The 20,191-nt window shown below is 46.1% G+C and overlaps 1 protein-coding gene across 1 annotated transcript in view; it reads right to left on the bottom strand.

Annotated features, from left to right (window-relative positions):
- Window positions 1–4,849: 4,849 nt before the first annotated feature.
- Window positions 4,850–20,191, bottom strand: part of LOC143293087 (signal recognition particle subunit SRP68-like) — a 28,858-nt gene continuing 13,516 nt past the window's right edge. Inside the window, exons 6-12 of the mRNA XM_076603990.1 lie at window positions 16,589–16,775; window positions 15,029–15,268; window positions 13,370–13,591; window positions 9,538–9,632; window positions 8,415–8,553; window positions 7,112–7,249; window positions 4,850–5,961 (exon numbers count right to left, since the gene is read on the bottom strand). Coding sequence (XP_076460105.1) covers window positions 5,713–5,961; window positions 7,112–7,249; window positions 8,415–8,553; window positions 9,538–9,632; window positions 13,370–13,591; window positions 15,029–15,268; window positions 16,589–16,775 — 1,270 coding nt within the window. The 3' untranslated portion in view covers window positions 4,850–5,712. The remainder of the gene's footprint in view (window positions 5,962–7,111; window positions 7,250–8,414; window positions 8,554–9,537; window positions 9,633–13,369; window positions 13,592–15,028; window positions 15,269–16,588; window positions 16,776–20,191) is intronic.

Genomic DNA, 20,191 nt, shown 5'->3' with positions numbered 1-20,191 from the left:
ACAAAGAACAGAGCTGCTTGAAATCAACACTGCTTGGACAGTATCAGTAACGACAGGAAATTAAACAGGTCCAGCTCTCCCTGGGACGTTGCTGTAGCAGAAAGGGTCAGGCATTGTACTTGTGATCCAGTGTTCACCAGTGATCAGGGTTTGAAGCCCTGTTTCAGCGTGGTGTTGTGTCCTTGAGAAAGGCACTTTACTCCATTTTCACCATCCACCCAGGTGTGAATGGGTACTTGACTTTGGTTTGGGGAGGTGAAGAGGAGAGGTCGCCCCAGACACAGCGGACATGAATTCACTGTCCTGACTGCTGCAATGGCTCTGGGACCGCTCACCTTTCTGAGCTCTCTACACTAAACGTTACCTTACACTTTGCTCTGGGACCGCTCACCTTTCTGAGCTCTCTACACTAAATGTTACCTTACACTTTGCTTTGCGGATCAGTTGGGAATATATATTTTAGATTAAATATCAGCCCTCTTGAAACATATAATTCCTCATTACCACTGAATCATCTGAAAATGGAGGGAGGCTGCCTACAAAACAGGGTGATGAAAGTCCTGCACGCAAAAGGCCAGTCACAAACCACCTGGAGACTTGCTGCTCATCTACACAGAGGAAAAAATCTCCACAGTTTTAAGTGAGGAATAAATTAATTTCATTTGATTGGATTTTTATCAATGGAGTGATCTTCTGAAGTTCTTCTCTAGTGCTTTTCTCTAATGATTCTGGTTCAATTTAGAACATAGAGCATTTCATACTGATGAACTCTTCTCTAATGACTCTGGTTTAATTTAGAACATAGAGCATTTCGTACTGATGAGCTCTTCTCTAATGATTCTGGTTCAATTTAGAACAGAGCATTTCATATTGATGACCTCTTCTCTAATGACTCTGGTTCAATTTAGAACATAGAGCATTTCATATTGATGACCTCTTCTCTAATGATTCTGGTTCAATTTAGAACATAGAGCATTTCATACTGATGAACTCTTCTCTAATGATTCTGGTTCAATTTAGAACAGAGCATTTCATATTGATGACCTCTTCTCTAATGACTCTGGTTCAATTTAGAACATAGAGCATTTCATATTGATGACCTCTTCTCTAATGACTCTGGTTCAATTTAGAACAGAGCATTTCATACTGATGAACTCTTCTCTAATGACTCTGGTTTAATTTAGAACATGGAGTATTTCATACTGATGAACTCTTCTCTAATGTTTCTGGTTTCACACTGATGACATTGTGATGTGTAAGCTCTTATCTCAGTGAGGTGACAGCCCTTCACTGACATCCTGACCTGTAAGCTTCTGTCTTATCTCAGTGAGGTGACAGCCCTTCACTGACATCCTGACCTGTAAGCTTCTGTCTTAGCTCAGTGAGGTGACAGCCCTTCACTGACATCCTGACCTGTAAGCTTCTGTCTTATCTCAGTGAGATGACAGCCCTTCACTGACATCCTGACCTGTAAGCTCTGTCTTATCTCAGTGAGGTGACAGCCCTTCACTGACATCCTGACCTGTAAGCTTCTGTCTTATCTCAGTGAGGTGACAGCCCTTCACTGACATCCTGACCTGTAAGCGCTGTCTTATTTCTCTGAGGTGACAGCAAACTGGTCAGCAGCAGTTACAATGTTACGATTAGAGTTGAAACAGTCATCAATCAGTGACAGGTTCACTTTGTATTAAAACAGATTATAGTTAAAACAATGACAGATACACAAGACACAGAAATCAACACATTTCATCACCATCCTGCCCCTTGTCATTCCCCACACAAAATCTTAAAACATGCATATTTCTAATGAAGAAGGCTGAAAAAAAAATGAAAAAAAAGAGAAGAAAATCATGCACCGTGAGATGTAACACAAGAACCATGAAAAACACAGACTCCATCACCAACATGAAAGGCTATGTATGCAATACAATGCACAATCCATAACTGAATCAATTACCACATGAAAGGCTATGTATGCAATACAATGCACAATCCATAACTGAATCAATTACCACATGAAAGGCTATGTATGCAATGTAATGTACAATCCATACCTGAATCAATTACCAAACAGGACAAATCAAAGTGCATGACTTTATCAACAAGGTCACCAATATCCACTTCATACAATAATAACAAATGAAAGAAACTCTATGTCTGCCGCAGTTCCACAGCTTTCCTTTCTGAGGTCAAGTGAAGCACTTTGCACAACAATGATGATGTGGAGCACTTGGCTGCACAAGTGTCACAACAATGATGTGAAGCACTTGGCTGCACAAGTGTCACAACAATGATGTGAAGCACTTGGCTGCACAAGTGTCACAACAATGATGATGTGGAGCACTTGGCTGCACAAGTGTCACAACAATGATGTGAAGCACTTGGCTGCACAAGTGTCACAACAATGATGATGTGAAGCACTTGGCTGCACAAGTGTCACAACAATGATGTGGAGCACTTGGCTGCACAAGTGTCACAACAATGATGTGAAGCACTTGGCTGCACAAGTGTCACAACAATGATGTGAAGCACTTGGCTGCACAAGTGTCACAACGACGATGATGTGAGCACTTGGCTGCACAAGTGTCACAACGACGATGATGTGGAGCACTTGGCTGCACAAGTGTCACAACAATGATGATGTGAAGCACTTGGCTGCACAAGTGTCACAACGACGATGATGTGGAGCACTTGGCTGCACAAGTGTCACAACAATGATGATGTGGAGCACTTGGCTGCACAAGTGTCACAACAATGATGTGGAGCACTTGGCTGCACAAGTGTCACAACAATGATGATGTGAAGCACTTGGCTGCACAAGTGTCACAACAATGATGATGTGGAGCACTTGGCTGCACAAGTGTCACAACAATGATGTGGAGCACTTGGCTGCACAAGTGTCACAACAATGATGATGTGGAGCACTTGGCTGCACAAGTGTCACAACAATGATGATGTGAAGCACTTGGCTGCACAAGTGTCACAACAATGATGTGAAGCACTTGGCTGCACAAGTGTCACAACGACGATGATGTGGAGCACTTGGCTGCACAAGTGTCACAACAATGATGATGTGGAGCACTTGGCTGCACAAGTGTCACAACAATGATGTGAAGCACTTGGCTGCACAAGTGTCACAACAATGATGTGAAGCACTTGGCTGCACAAGTGTCACAACAATGATGTGAAGCACTTGGCTGCACAAGTGTCACAATGACGATGATGTGAAGCACTTGGCTGCACAAGTGTCACAACGACGATGATGTGAAGCACTTGGCTGCAGTCACAACAATGTGAAGCACTTGGATGCACAAGTGTCACAATGATGAACACCTAAAGACACCTCTCAGATGGCTCTGTGGATCTACCCAGGTAGGCAGTCTGTTGTGCAAATTTCTGTAAAGCACTCAGAGCTTTGTTGGACTCAAGACGAGCGCTGTATAAATACCAATAATAATGACTCAATGTTTGTAGAGCGCTTAGAGCTTTGTCTGACTCAAGACAGGCGCTGTATAAATACCAATAATAATGACTCAATGTTTGTGGAGCACTTAGAGCTTTGTTGGACTCAAGACGGGCGCTGTATAAATACCAATAATAATGACTCAATGTTTGTACAGCGCTTAGAGCTTGGTCTCTGACCAAAGACTGGTGCTGTACATATATCAACTGTGACAACAATGTACACACAACAAGCACACCTTCACATTAAATCCCAACTGACAAATTATTTTTTTAGTTCATAATACCAGCCACCCCGGTTTATGGTAGTGGTCAGACATTCTTTTAGTTGCATAAAAGCAAATGAATTTTTCCCCCTAAACTAAAATCTGCCATATCTAGCATGACCCATTGGAGCAGACTCCAGGAGGGGTGAATCCTCGAGGTCATGTGAACCTGGGTGGAATTCAACCACAGTTCTCATTCTTTACTTCTTTTGCTTTTTGTACATTTGATTTCTCTTTGTTGTTCACTACCTTTTGTCACCAACAACGCATGTAGTTAGGAGAGAGAGAAAGACAGAAAAGAACCCCCCAAAGAAAGTAAGAGAACAAAAAGTGCAGTGGAAGGAAGGCAGTTGTGTGTCACTGTATTCCCATCACTGCTGACTCCTCCCTGAAGGCCTGAAAACAGCACTCACTCCTCCCACTATCAACCCACACTGCCCGTCTGTTGCACTGTATGCTCCACACACACACACTTTGCTGAATCAAGTTCATGCATAATGCAGGGAAAAACTACAACTGAGATGGAGATGGAGATAGTGAGAGGGGGGGGGGGGAGAGAGAGTGAGAGAGAGGGTGAAAGAGAGACAGACAAGAGTGGGACAGAGAGGAAGAGAGAGAGGGGGAGGAGGGGGGAGGGGGTGGGGTGGGGGAGAGAGAGAGGGAAGGAGGGAGGGAGTGAGGAAGAGAGAAAATAGAGACTGAGGGAAAGGGAAAGAGGGAGGGAGGGAGGAAGAGAGAAAATAGAGACTGAGGGAAAGGGAAGGAGGGAGGGAGGAAGAGAGAAAATAGAGACTGAGGGAAAGGGAAAGAGGGAGGGAGGGAGGAAGAGAGAAAACAGAGACTGAGGGAAAGGGAAAGAGGGAGGGAGGGAGGAAGAGAGAAAATAGAGACTGAGGGAAAGGGAAAGAGGGAGGGAGGGAGGAAGAGAGAAAACAGAGACTGAGGGAAAGGGAAAGAGGGAGGGAGGGAGGAAGAGAGAAAAAAGAGACTGAGGGAAAGGGAAGGAGGGAGGGAGGTAGGAAGAGAGAAAATAGAGACTGAGGGAAAGGGAAAGAGGGAGGGAGGGAGGAAGAGAGAAAATAGAGACTGAGGGAAAGGGAAGGAGGGAGGGAGGGAGGAGAGGTGGGAGGAGAAAGAGAAAAAGCTAGTTGGAGAGAGAACGACAGAGAAAGACAGAGAGAGAAAGACAGAGTGAGACAAAGAGACAGAGAATGCATGCAGACCACATCAGACAGAGAGAAACAAGAGATGAGAAAAAATCCAGTGTTGTCAGCATGTTAGAAAAGACAGACAGAGACACAATGAGAAACAGTAAAAACAACAACCAAGACAACCCCAGGAACGAAGACTGAGACAGGGGCAGAGAGAGGGAGAGAGAGAGAGAGAGGGCACAGAGAGAGAGAGAGACAGACAGGGCACAGTGGGAGGGAGAGAGAGAGAGAGACAGAAGACAGGGGCAGAGAGAGAGAGAGAAAGAAAAGAAGACGGACACTGGGACAGACAGACAGAGAGAGAGAGAAGAGAGACAGAAAGAGAGAGAGAGATGGAAAGAATGCTTGCACACAAGATCAGACAGAAACAGAGACAGAAAAACAGTTGTATGTATGTTAAAGAAAAGGCAGTCACACACAGACGTCCAATGTCTAAAACACAGCTGACAAAGAAAGGCAAAGAGAGCTTAAAGACTTGGTTGAAAAGAAAGGCAAAGATAACTTAAAGACTAAGCTGAAAAAAAAGTAAAGATAACTTAAAGACTAAGCTGAAAAAAAAGTAAAGATAACTTAAAGACTAAGCTGGAAAAAAAAAGTAAAGATAACTTAAAGACTAAGCTGAGAAAAAAGGTAAAGATAACTTAAAAGACTCACTGGAAAAAAAAAGAAGGCAAAGTTAACTTAAAGACTCAGCTGAAAAAAAGAAAGAAGCAAAGACAGCTTTGCCAACTGTAGAAGACAGAGTGACAGAAGAGCACAGTCCTAGCACGGTCCTATTTCTTATCCCCGCCGCCCCATAGCCAGCCCTTGACGAAGCCGGTCAGTCCCCCACCCGCCGCCTTCTTGGTGGTCTGCTCCAGCTTGTCGTCCAGGGCAGGGAAGTGGACGTGGTTGAGGGCCAGGTCAAAGAAGAGAGGTCTGCAGGGGATTGGCTGGAAGTCCGGGGGGAAGGTGGTCACGAAGGGCTTCTTCCCCACGAGGGACCGGTCCTCTACGTAGTCATCCAGACGCTCACCCAGAGACTGCACACAGCACACATGTAACATTCCCCCAGAGACTGCACACAGCACACATGTAACATTCCCCCAGAGACTGCACACAGCACACATGTAACATTCTGCCAGAGACTGCACACAGCACACATGTAACATTCCCCCAGAGACTGCACACAGCACACATGTAACATTCCCCCAGAGACTGCACACAGCACACAACAGCACACATGTAACATTCCCCCAGAGACTGCACACAGCACACATGTAACATTCCCCCAGAGACTGCACACAGCACACATGTAACATTCCCCCAGAGACTGCACACAGCACACATGTAACAATCTGCCAGAGACTGCACACAGCACACATGTAACAATCTGCCAGAGACTGCACACAGCACACACTGCAAAGTCCTAACATCATGATACAGTGACTGCAAACAAACAAACAACACCCCCAAGGACACAACACTATGTTGAAACAGGGCCGAACCCCGGTCACTGGTGTACACTGGATCACAAGTCCAACACTGAACTGATTCTGGCATGGTGTCTCCAACACTGAACTGATTCTGGCATGGTGTCTCCAACACTGAACTGATTCTGGCATGGTGTCTCCAACACTGAACTGATTCTGGCATGGTGTCTCCAACACTGAACTGATTCTGGCATGGTGTCTTCAACACTGAACTGATTCTGGCATGGTGTCTCCAACACTGAACTGATTCTGGCATGGTGTCTCCAACACTGAACTGATTCTGGCATGGTGTCTCCAACACTGAACTGATTCTGGCATGGTGTCTCCAACACTGAACTGATTCTGGCATGGTGTCTCCAACACTGAACTGATTCTGGCATGGTGTCTCCAACACTGAACTGATTCTGGCATGGTGTCTCCAGTGCACAATACAACACACACACACACCACGAAGAAAGAAAAACCTTAATTTACAACACCCACTTCTGTATACTTGTGGAACACAAACTTCCCAAAATAGCCTCCCTTCCCTGCCTCTTCCTTGTCTTCAGTTTTCTCCAGTTTTAGAGTTATGCATGCGTGTGAATGACTGGTGTGAAAGCGCTTTGATTTGTCTATGCACAAGATTCAGCGCTATATAAATACCATTATTATTATCATTATTATCACGTCAGTGTAAAATCTCAAAGGCAGGCCTGACCTTGCGGGTGATGGTGGCGGAGGTGGAGGTGGCTGGCTCCCTGTCAGTCTGGTTGACATCCAGTATACTGTTGGCGTGACAGGAGTACATCATGCCCTGGATCTCTCCTCTCAGCTCTGCCAGTCTGCTGGCCTCCAGCTGTACACACATAGACAGAGTGTGATGTAATGTGTTGTAATGCACTGTGTTGTGATGTACTGCTGGCGTGACAGGAGTACATCATGCCCTGGATCTCTCCTCTCAGCTCTGCCAGTCTGCTGGCCTCCAGCTGTACACACATAGACAGAGTGTGATGTAATGTGTTGTAATGCACTGTGTTGTGATGTACTGTGTTGTTGGGATGTACGGTGTTGTTGGGATGTACTGTGTGAAGTACTGTGTTGTTGGGGTGTACTGTGTAAAGTACTGTGTTGTTGGGGTGTACTGTGTGAAGTACTGTGTTGTTGGGGTGTACTGTGTGAAGTACTGTGTTGTTGGGGTGTACTGTGTGATGTACTGTGTTGTTGGGATGTACTGTGTTGTTGGGATGTACTGTGTTGTTGGGATGTACTGTGTTGTTGTGATGTACGGTGTTGTTGTGATGTACTGTGTTGTTGGGATGTACGGTGTTGTTGGGATGTACGGTGTTGTTGTGATGTACTGTGTGAAGTACTGTGTTGTTGGGGTGTACTGTGCTGTGATGTACTGTGTTGTTGGGGTGTACTGTGTGAAGTACTGTGTTGTTGGGGTGTACTGTGTGAAGTACTGTGTTGTTGGGGTGTACTGTGTGAAGTACTGTGTTGTTGGGGTGTACTGTGTGAAGTACTGTGTTGTTGGGATGTACTGTGTGAAGTACTGTGTTGTTGTGATGTACTGTGTGAAGTACTGTGTTGTTGGGGTGTACTGTGTGAAGTACTGTGTTGTTGGGATGTACTGTGTGAAGTACTGTGGTGTTGGGGTGTACTGTGCTGTGATGTACTGTGTTCTGATGTGTTGTACTGTGTTGTGATGTATTGTGTTGCTGTGAAGTACTGTGTTGTGATGCACCATGTTGTGTTGTACTGTGTTGTGATATACTCTATGTGATGTACTGTGTTGTACTCTGCTGTACTGTACTGTACTGTATTGTATTGTATTGTATTCATTATACCTAACTGCATTCGATCTTGTCAAAACAGATTTCTCTATGTTTAACATGGACACACACACAGACACACTGACAACAGAGACAGGGTGATTACATAAGACTCGATTTGTTCATGAACCAGAGTTGTCCACCCAGGAAACTGCCTGTGACTGAACAGAGAGACAGACAGAGAGTTACCTGATAGAACGCATCCTTTGACTTGAACTGTGTGTAGCCTTGCACAGCCGTCTTGGCGTACTCCAGGGTTCGTTCATACAGGGCGATGGCCTCTGTCCACTTCTTGGCACTGGTGTAGGCACGGGCGATGTAGAACAACCTGTGGGTCATGTGACATGCAAATCACTTCCTGTCATCCACACTCTGAATGTGTGTTGTTTGTGTGAATGTGCATGTTGTCCATCCAAGTACTAACCGGGCCCGACGTTGCTTAACTTCGGTGATCGGACGAGAACCGGTGTTTTCAACGTGGTATGGCCGTTGGCATCAGTTTGACATGGTAAGTATATGTAACACCAAACATGGAGTATAATACAAACTCCTCCTGTTTGTGTGAATGTGCATGTTGTCTGTGTGAATGTGTGTTGTCTGTGTGAATGCATGTTGTCTATGTGAATGTGTTGTGTTTGTGTGAATGTGTGTTGTCTGTGTGAATGTGGTGTGTTTGTGTGAATTGTGTGAATGTGTGTGTTGTTGTGAATGTGTGTTGTTTGCATGAACATGTGTTGTCTGTGAGCTGTTGTATTCTGATTTAGGGGAAGGTTTCTGTTTTTCTCTTTTCTGACTGCCATGAATGTCATACTTCTGGATTCAGAGAATAGCCCTGATATAATTTTGATGGAGGACTTTAGGAATCAGACATAACATGGATATAATTTGATAGAGGACTTCAAGAATCAGACATAACATGGATACAATTTGATGGAGGACTTTAGGAATCAGACATAACATGGATATAATTTGATAGAGGACTTCAAGAATCAGACATAACATGGATACAATTTGATGGAGGACTTCAAGAATCAGACATAACATGGATACAATTTGATGGAGGACTTAGAATCAGACATAACATGGATACAATTTGATGGATACAATTTGATGGAGGACTTTAGGTATCGGAGATAACCTTGATAGGATTTTGACAGAGGACTTTAGGAATCAGAGATAACCTTGATAAAATTTTGGTAAGGACAGCGTTTGAACAGCTGTAAGCAAACAGCAGGTGCAGTGTATGACACGACAGCAAAGTGCAAACAGCCTGGCCATACAGTCCCCAACACAGCCCCATGGCGTCACTGACCTGAAGGCCTTGTAGCCGCTGACCCTGACGGCAATCTCCTCACTGAGCGTGGGGTCCTCCTCCACTCCGGGAAGGTTGGGAATGTCCCCCAGGTTCTGAACAGTCACCACACACCTTGATCGTCACACACCTTGATCGTCACACCTGTCATACCATCAGTCATACCACACCTCCACTCCAGCCAGGTTGGGAATGTCCCCCAGGTTTTGAACAGTCACCACACACCTTGATCGTCACACCTGTCATACCATCAGTCATACCACACCTCCACTCCAGCCAGGTTGGGAATGTCCCCAAGGTTCTGTACAGTCACCACACACCTTGATTATCACACACCTTGATTGTCACACACCTTTGGTGTCCGCCTTGATCATCACACCTGTCATACCATCAGTCATACCACACCTCCACTCCAGCTAGGTTGGGAATGTCCCCCAGGTTCTGAACAGTCACCACACACCTTGATCGTCACACACCTTTAGTGTCCACCTTGATCATCACACCTGTCATACCATCAGTCATACCACACCTCCACTCCAGCCAGGTTGGGAATGTCCCCAAGGTTCTGTACAGTCACCACACACCTTGATCGTCACACACCTTTAGTGTCCACCTTGATCATCACACCTGTCATACCATCAGTCATACCACACCTCCACTCCGGCCAGGTTGGGAATGTCCCCAAGGTTCTGTACAGTCACCACACACCTTGATTATCACACACCTTTAGTGTCCGCCTTGATGGTCACACCTGTCATACCATCAGTCATACCACACCTCCACTCCGGCCAGGTTGGGAATGTCCCCCAGGTTCTGAACAGTCACCACGCACCTTGATCATCACACCTGTCATACCATCAGTCATACCACACCTCCACTCCAGCCAGGTTGGGAATGTCCCCAAGGTTCTGTACAGTCACCACACACCTTGATCGTCACACACCTTTAGTGTTCACCTTGATTGTCACACCTGTCATACCATCAGTCATACCACACCTCCACTCCGGCCAGGTTGGGAATGTCCCCCAGGTTTTGAACAGTCACCACACACCTTGATGGTCACACCTGTCATACCATCAGTCATACCACACCTCCACTCCGGCCAGGTTGGGAATGTCCCCCAGGTTCTGTACAGTCACCACACACCTTGATTATCACACACCTTTAGTGTTCACCTTGATTGTCACACCTGTCATACCATCAGTCATACCACACCTCCACTCCGGCCAGGATGGGAATGTCCCCAAGGTTCTGTACAGTCACCACACACCTTGATTATCACACACCTTTAGTGTTCACCTTGATCATCACACCTGTCATACCATCAGTCATACCACACCTCCACTCCAGCTAGGTTGGGAATGTCCCCCAGGTTTTGAACAGTCACCACACACCTTGATGGTCACACCTGTCATACCATCAGTCATACCACACCTCCACTCCAGCCAGGTTGGGAATGTCCCCAAGGTTCTGTACAGTCACCACACACCTTGATCGTCACACACCTTTAGTGTTCACCTTGATTGTCACACCTGTCATACCATCAGTCATACCACACCTCCACTCCGGCCAGGATGGGAATGTCCCCAAGGTTCTGTACAGTCACCACACACCTTGATTATCACACACCTTTAGTGTTCACCTTGATTGTCACACCTGTCATACCATCAGTCATACCACACCTCCACTCCGGCCAGGATGGGAATGTCCCCAAGGTTCTGTACAGTCACCACACACCTTGATTATCACACACCTTGATTGTCACACACCTTTAGTGTCCGCCTTGATTGTCACACCTGTCATACCATCAGTCATACCACACCTCCACTCCGGCCAGGATGGGAATGTCCCCAAGGTTCTGTACAGTCACCACACACCTTGATTATCACACACCTTTAGTGTCCGCCTTGATGGTCACACCTGTCATACCATCAGTCATACCACACCTCCACTCCAGCCAGGTTGGGAATGTCCCCCAGGTTTTGAACAGTCACCACACACCTTGATGGTCACACCTGTCATACCATCAGTCATACCACACCTCCACTCCGGCCAGGTTGGGAATGTCCCCCAGGTTCTGAACAGTCACCACACACCTTGATCGTCACACACCTTTAGTGTTCACCTTGATGGTCACACCTGTCATACCATCAGTCATACCACACCTCCACTCCGGCCAGGTTGGGAATGTCCCCCAGGTTCTGAACAGTCACCACGCACCTTGATCGTCACACACCTTTAGTGTTCACCTTGATTGTCACACCTGTCATACCATCAGTCATACCACACCTCCACTCCAGCCAGGTTGGGAATGTCCCCCAGGTTCTGAACAGTCACCACACACCTTGATCGTCACACACCTTTAGTGTTTATCTGTACTGTCACATCAGTCATACCACATCCTAACTATATGATATGTACAGTCAGTGACCCATCCTACCTGTATGATCATGTTATATAGTGACCTGTCTTACCTGTATGATCATGTTATATAGTGACCTGTCTTACCTGTATGATGTCATATAGTGACCTGTCTTACCTGTATGATGTCATATAGTGACCTGTCTTACCTGTATGATCATGTTATATAGTGACCTGTCTTACCTGTATGATCATGTTATATAGTGACCTGTCTTACCTGTATGATGTCATATAGTGACCTGTCTTACCTGTATGATCATGTTATATAGTGACCTGTCTTACCTGTATGATCATGTTATATAGTGACCTGTCTTACCTGTATGATGTCATATAGTGACCTGTCTTACCTGTATGATGTCAAATAGTGACCTGTCTTACCTGTATGATCATGTTATATAGTGACCTGTCTTACCTGTATGATGTCATATAGTGACCTGTCTTACCTGTATGATTTCATATAGTGACCTGTCTTACCTGTATGATGTCATATAGTGACCTGTCTTACCTGTATGATCATGTTATATAGTGACCTGTCTTACCTGTATGATCATGTCATATAGTGACCTGTCTTACCTGTATGATCATGTTATATAGTGACCTGTCTTACCTGTATGATCATGTCATATAGTGACCTGTCTTACCTGTATGATCATGTTATATAGTGACCTGTCTTACCTGTATGATCATGTTATATAGTGACCTGTCTTACCTGTATGATCATGTTATATAGTGACCTGTCTTACCTGTATGATCATGTTATATAGCGACCTGTCTTACCTGTATGATGTCATATAGTGACCTGTCTTACATGTATGATGATGTCATATAGTGACCTGTCTTACCTGTATGATCATGTCATATAATGACCTGTCTTACCTGTATGATGTCATATAGTGACCTGTCTTACATGTATGATGATGTCATATAGTGACCTGTCTTACCTGTATGATCATGTCATATAATGACCTGTCTTACCTGTATAATGATGTCGTACAGTGACCTGTCTTACCTGTATGATGATGTCATATAGTGACCTGTCTTACCTGTATGATGATGTCATATAGTGACCTGTCTTACCTGTATGATGATGTCATTTTGTGACCTGTCTTACCTGTATGATGTTATATAGTGACCTGTCTTACCTGTATGATGTCATTTTGTGACCTGTCTTACCTGTATGATGATGTCATATAGTGACCTGTCTTACCTGTATGATGATGTTGTACAGTGACCTGTCTTACCTGTATGATCATGTCATATAGTGACCTGTCTTACCTGTATGATCATGTCATACAGTGACCTGTCTTACCTGTATGATCATGTCATACAGTGACCTGTCTTACCTGTATGATCATGTCATACAGTGATCTGTCTTACCTGTATGATGATGTCGTACAGTGATCTGTCTTACCTGTATGATGATGTCGTACAGTCGGACCAGGTCCTGAGGCTTGGTGATCTTGCGCCCCTCCTCCACCTGTCGGTCAGGCAGGTACTGGCGTAGATTCTCTATCAGGTGCAGGTTTCTCTCTACTGCGATCTTCAGTCGCAGGTAGGTCAGGTAGGAGTACAGGTAATGCTGGTTGGTGATCTTCCCTTCAATCTGCTGCCCGCGGATAGCTGCTTTGAACACCTGGCCACACAACATACAGGTAATGCTGCTTTGAACACCTGGCCACACAACATACAGGTAATGCTGCTTTGAACACCTGGCCACACAACATACAGGTACTGCTGCTTTGAACACCTGGCCACACAACATACAGGTACTGCTGCTTTGAACACCTGGCCACACAACACACAGGTACTGCTGCTTTGAACACCTGGCCACACAACATACAGGTAATGCTGCTTTGAACACCTGGCCACACAACATACAGGTAATGCTGCTTTGAACACCTGGCCACAGAGCACACAGGTAATGCTGCTTTGAACACCTGGCCACAGAGCACACAGGTAATGCTGCTTTGAACACCTGGCCACACACCATACAGGTAATGCTGCTTTGAACACCTGGCCACAGAGCACACAGGTAATGCTGCTTTGAACACCTGGCCACACAACACACAGGTAATGCTGCTTTGAACACCTGGCCACACAACATACAGGTGATGCTGCTTTGAACACCTGGCCACACAACATACAGGTACTGCTGCTTTGAACACCTGGCCACAGAGCACACAGATAATGCTGCTTTGAACACCTGGCCACACACCATACAGGTACTGCTGCTTTGAACACCTGGCCACACAACATACAGGTAATGCTGCTTTGAACACCTGGCCACACAACATACAGGTAATGCTGCTTTGAACACCTGTTCACACAACACACAGGTAATGCTGCTTTGAACACCTGGCCACACAACATACAGGTAATGCTGCTTTGAACACCTGTTCACACAACACACAGGTAATGCTGCTTTGAACACCTGGCCACACAACATACAGGTAATGCTGCTTTGAACACCTGGCCACACAACATACAGGTAATGCTGCTTTGAACACCTGGCCACAGAGCACACAGGTAATGCTGCTTTGAACACCTGGCCACACAACATACAGGTAATGCTGCTTTGAACACCTGGCCACACAACATACAGGTAATGCTGCTTTGAACACCTGGCCACAGAGCACACAGGTAATGCTGGCTGGTGATCTTCATTCAATCTGCTGTGCATGGATGGTTCTTTGATCACCTGACCACAGACAGCACCACAACATAAAGCTTGTTTATATGTTAAGTATCTAACTTCCCTAAAAAAACCCATTGCTAAGCAATTACTAAGATTCGTTGTTCGTGTTTGTTGTAAAGAACTCTAAATAACGCAAATAATTAAAACCCTGTACACTCACTGTGTATTCATTTTCCCAAAGAAAATCACTGATTTAATTACTGAGACACTCCTGCAGAGGGACATGGATATGATATTTCAGTCAGAGAATCTCAACTTCTTGCTACCTACATTTTGTGCACTTAAAGCTGCTGCTGCCTTTCCAATTCAGTACTTCAGTCCATGGACTGGGTCAGTGGTGTACACACTGACACACACAAAGCTCAGTGGACCCACCGTGTCTTCCTGCAGAGAGTCCCTGAGCGCCTGCTGAGCCTCAATGCACTGTTTGAGCAGCGTCTCATAGATGGAGATCTTGCTGTCAGCCGTGTCTGCTGTCTGCAGCTCCCTGTCCGCGTCAGCCATGCTGAGCAGGAAGAGGCGTACCGTCTCCACCTTGACCTGCACCGTGCGACCCCGCCACGTCACCTCCGATAAGGTTGTCGCCTGCTTCTCCCTCGTCTGGGACAGCAGGTCCTGTCAGCATGGGAAAACAACAACAGTGAGTCTTCAGAAAGCTGCCTTGTAACAAGTCTTCAGAAAGCTGTCTTGTAACAAGTCTTCAGAAAGCTGTTTAGTAACAAGTCTTCAGAAAGCTGCCTTGTAACAAGTCTTCAGAAAGCTGCCTTGTAACAAGTCTTCAGAAAGCTGTTTAGTAACAAGTCTTCAGAAAGCTGCCTTGTAACAAGTCTTCAGAAAGATGCCTCGTAACAAGTCTTCAGAAAGCTGCCTTGTAACAAGTCTTCAGAAAGATGCCTCGTCACAAGTCTTCAGAAAGCTGTCTTGTAACAAGTCTTCAGAAAGATGCCTTGTAACAAGTCTTCAGAAAGATGCCTCGTAACAAGTCTTCAGAAAGCTGCCTTGTAACAAGTCTTCAGAAAGATGCCTCGTCACAAGTCTTCAGAAAGCTGTCTTGTAACAAGTCTTCAGAAAGATGCCTTGTAACAAGTCTTCAGAAAGATGCCTCGTAACAAGTCTTCAGAAAGCTGTCTTGTAACAAGTCTTCAGAAAGCTGTCTTGTGACAAGTCTTCAGAAAGCTGTCTTGTAACAAGTCTTCAGAAAGCTGCCTTGTAACAAGTCTTCAGAAAGATGCCTCGTAACAAGTCTTCAGAAAGCTGTTTAGTAACAAGTCTTCAGAAAGCTGCCTTGTAACAAGTCTTCAGAAAGCTGTCTTGTAACAAGTCTTCAGAAAGATGCCTTGTAACACTTCAGAAAGCTGTCTTGTAACAAGTCTTCAGAAAGCTGTCTTGTGACAAGTCTTCAGAAAGCTGTCTTGTAACAAGTCTTCAGAAAGCTGCCTTGTAACAAGTCTTTACAAAGCTGTCTCTCAGCCTTGTAACAAGTCTTTACAAAGCGGTCTCTCAGCCATGTAACAAGTCTTTACAGTGCAGTCTCTCAGCCTTGTAACAAGTCTTTACAAAGCGGTCTCTCAGCCTTGTAACAAGTCTTTACAAAGCAGTCTCTCAGCCTTGTAACAAGTCTTTACAAAGCAGTCTCTCAGCCTTGTAACAAGTCTTTACAAAGCGGTCTCTCAGCCTTGTAACAAGTCTTTACAAAGCAGTCTCTCAGCCTTGTAACAAGTCTTTACAAAGCGGTCTCTCAGCCTTGTAACAAGTCTTTACAAAGTGGTCTCTCAGCCTCGTAACAAGTCTTCACAAAGCGGTCTCTCAGCCATGTAACAAGTCTTTACATCTGAAAGACTAGACGCTCAGTTTGATTTTCCAGTCAAACTTGGGAGAAAGGGCGAGAGTGGGACTGGAACCCTGACCCTCATGGACACTGAACAGCACACTCACATCCAGCTTGGAGGAGAGCTGATCGCCCCCAGCAGCAATTCTCATCTTCTGCAGGTCTTGCAGCGCTGACTCGTCGCCGATGTTGTAGGCACAGTAGCGCAGGTTGGGAGCTATCTCGTCCACACGTTGTTGGTACACTGCCTGCTGCTCCTCCGTGAACGCTCCCGCCAGCTTCTCATAGATCGTCCTGCGAACAGTGTCAACAGTCAACAACAGGCTCCCGCCAGCTTCTCATAGATCGTCCTGCAAACACAGTGTCAAGTCAACAACAGGTTCCCGCCAGCTTCTCATAGATCGTCCTGCAAACACAGTGTCAAGTCAACAACAGGTTCCCGCCAGCTTCTCATAGATCGTCCTGTGAACACAGTGTCAAGTCAACAACAGGTTCCCGCCAGCTTCTCATAGATCGTCCTGTGAACACAGTGTCAACAGTCAACAACAGGTTCCCGCCAGCTTCTCATAGATCATCCTGCAAACATAGACAGTGTCAACAGTCAACAACAGGTTCCAGCCAGCTTCTCATAGATCATCCTGCAAACATAGACAGTGTCAACAGTCAACAACAGGTTCCCGCCAGCTTCTCATAGATCATCCTGCAAAGACAGTGTCAACAGTCAACAACAGGTTCCAGCCAGCTTCTCATAGATCATCCTGCAAAGACAGTGTCAACAGTCAACAACAGGCTCCTGCCAACTTCTTACAGATCGTTCTGTGGGTAGACAGTGTCAACAGTCAACAACAATCTATGTTCTACAACATGACATTAAAAACATGCCTGTGAGGTGTGCAGTTTTGTATTGCAATGCCTTTAACAGCATCATATCATGATGGAAAGTGGAGAAGTGACAGATGGAAAGTGGAGAAGTGACAGATGGAAAGTGGAGAAGTGACAGATGGAAAGGAGTCAGGGGAGAAGTGACAGATGGAAAGTGGAGAAGTGACAGATGGAAATGGGAGAAGTGACAGATGGAAAGGAGTCAGGGGAAAAGTGACAGATGGAAATGGGAGAAGTGACAGATGGAAAGTGGAGAAGTGACAGATGGAAAGGGGTCAGGGGAGAAGTGACAGATGGAAATGGGAGAAGTGACAGATGGAAAGAGGAGAAGTGACAGATGGAAAGGAGTCAGGGGAGAAGTGACAGATGGAAATGGGAGAAGTGACAGATGGAAAGTGGAGAAGTGACAGATGGAAAGGAGTCAGTGGAGAAGTGACAGATGGAAAGGGGAGAAGTGACAGATGGAAAGGAGTCAGTGGAGAAGTGACAGATGGAAAGGGGTCAGGGGAGAAGTGACAGATGGAAAGTGGAGAAGTGACAGATGGAAAGGAGTCAGGGGAGAAGTGACAGATGGAAAGAGGAGAAGTGACAGATGGAAAGGGGTCAGGGGAGAAGTGACAGATGGAAAGGGGAGAAGTGACAGATGGAAAGGGAAGAAGTGACAGATGGAAAGTGGTCAGTGGAGAAGTGACAGATGGAAAGGAAGAGTGACAGATGGAAATGGGAGAAGTGACAGATGGAAAGAGGAGAAGTGACAGATGGAAAGGAGTCAGGGGAGAAGTGACAGATGGAAATGGGAGAAGTGACAGATGGAAAGTGGAGAAGTGACAGATGGAAAGGGGTCAGGGGAGAAGTGACAGATGGAAAGGGGAGAAGTGACAGATGGAAAGGGGTCAGTGGAGAAGTGACAGATGGAAAGGGGTCAGGGGAGAAGTGACAGATGGAAAGGGGAGAAGTGACAGATGGAAAGGAGTCAGGGGAGAAGTGACAGATGGAAAGTGGAGAAGTGACAGATGGAAAGGGGTCAGTGGAGAAGTGACAGATGGAAAGGGGTCAGGGGAGAAGTGACAGATGGAAAGTGGAGAAGTGACAGATGGAAACGGGAGAAGTGACAGATGGAAAGGGGTCAGGGGAGAAGTGACAGATGGAAATGGGAGAAGTGACAGATGGAAAGAGGAGAAGTGACAGATGGAAAGGAGTCAGGGGAGAAGTGACAGATGGAAATGGGAGAAGTGACAGATGGAAAGTGGAGAAGTGACAGATGGAAAGGAGTCAGTGGAGAAGTGACAGATGGAAAGGGGAGAAGTGACAGATGGAAAGGGGTCAGTGGAGAAGTGACAGATGGAAAGAGGAGAAGTGACAGATGGAAAGGGGTCAGTGGAGAAGTGACAGATGGAAAGGAGTCAGGGGAGAAGTGACAGATGGAAAGGAGTCAGGGGAGAAGTGACAGATGGAAAGGAGTCAGGGGAGAAGTGACAGATGGAAAGTGGAGAAGTGACAGATGGAAAGGGGTCAGGGGAGAAGTGACAGATGGAAAGGGGTCAGTGGAGAAGTGACAGATGGAAAGGAGTCAGGGGAGAAGTGACAGATGGAAAGGGGAGAAGTGACAGATGGAAAGAGGAGAAGTGACAGATGGAAAGGGGTCAGGGGAGAAGTGACAGATGGAAAGGAGTCAGGGGAGAAGTGACAGATGGAAAGGGGTCAGGGGAGAAGTGACAGATGGAAAGTGGAGAAGTGACAGATGGAAAGGAGTCAGGGGAGAAGTGACAGATGGAAAGAGGAGAAGTGACAGATGGAAAGGGGTCAGGGGAGAAGTGACAGATGGAAAGGGGTCAGTGGAGAAGTGACAGATGGAAAGGGGAGAAGTGACAGATGGAAAGGGGAGAAGTGACAGATGGAAAGGGGTCAGTGGAGAAGTGACAGATGGAAAGGGGAGAAGTGACAGATGGAAAGGAGTCAGGGGAGAAGTGACAGATGGAAAGAGGAGAAGTGACAGATGGAAAGGAGTCAGGGGAGAAGTGACAGATGGAAAGTGGAGAAGTGACAGATGGAAAGGGGTCAGGGGAGAAGTGACAGATGGAAAGTGGAGAAGTGACAGATGGAAAGGAGTCAGTGGAGAAGTGACAGATGGAAAGGGGTCAGGGGAGAAGTGACAGATGGAAAGGGGTCAGGGGAGAAGTGACAGATGGAAAGGGGTCAGGGGAGAAGTGACAAATGGAAAGGGAAGAAGTGACAGATGGAAAGGAGTCAGAGGAGAAGTGACAGATGGAAAGGGGAGAAGTGACAGATGGAAAGGGGAGAAGTAACAGATGGAAAGGGGAGAAGTGACAGATGGAAAGGGGTCAGTGGAGAAGTGACAGATGGAAAGGGAAGAAGTGACAGATGGAAAGGAGTCAGGGGAGAAGTGACAGATGGAAAGGGGAGAAGTGACAGATGGAAAGGGGAGAAGTGACAGATGGAAAGGGGTCAGGGGAGAAGTGACAGATGGAAAGGGGAGAAGTGACAGATGGAAAGGGGTAAGGGGAGAAGTGACAGATGGAAAGGAGTCAGGGGAGAAGTGACAGATGGAAAGGGGAGAAGTGACAGATGGAAAGGAGTCAGGGGAGAAGTGACAGATGGAAAGGGGAGAAGTGACAGATGGAAAGGGGTCAGGGGAGAAGTGACAGATGGAAAGGAGTCAGGGGAGAAGTGACAGATGGAAAGGGGAGAAGTGACAGATGGAAAGGGGTCAGGGGAGAAGTGACAGATGGAAAGGGGTCAGGGGAGAAGTGACAGATGGAAAGGGGAGAAGTGACAGATGGAAAGGAGTCAGGGGAGAAGTGACAGAT

The sequence above is a fragment of the Babylonia areolata genome, chromosome 18 (assembly GCF_041734735.1).
Source record: "Babylonia areolata isolate BAREFJ2019XMU chromosome 18, ASM4173473v1, whole genome shotgun sequence".
Lineage (NCBI taxonomy): Eukaryota > Metazoa > Mollusca > Gastropoda > Neogastropoda > Buccinidae > Babylonia > Babylonia areolata.
Note: the sequence above shows the minus strand (reverse complement) of the source record. Positions and strands in the feature narration are given on the sequence as shown.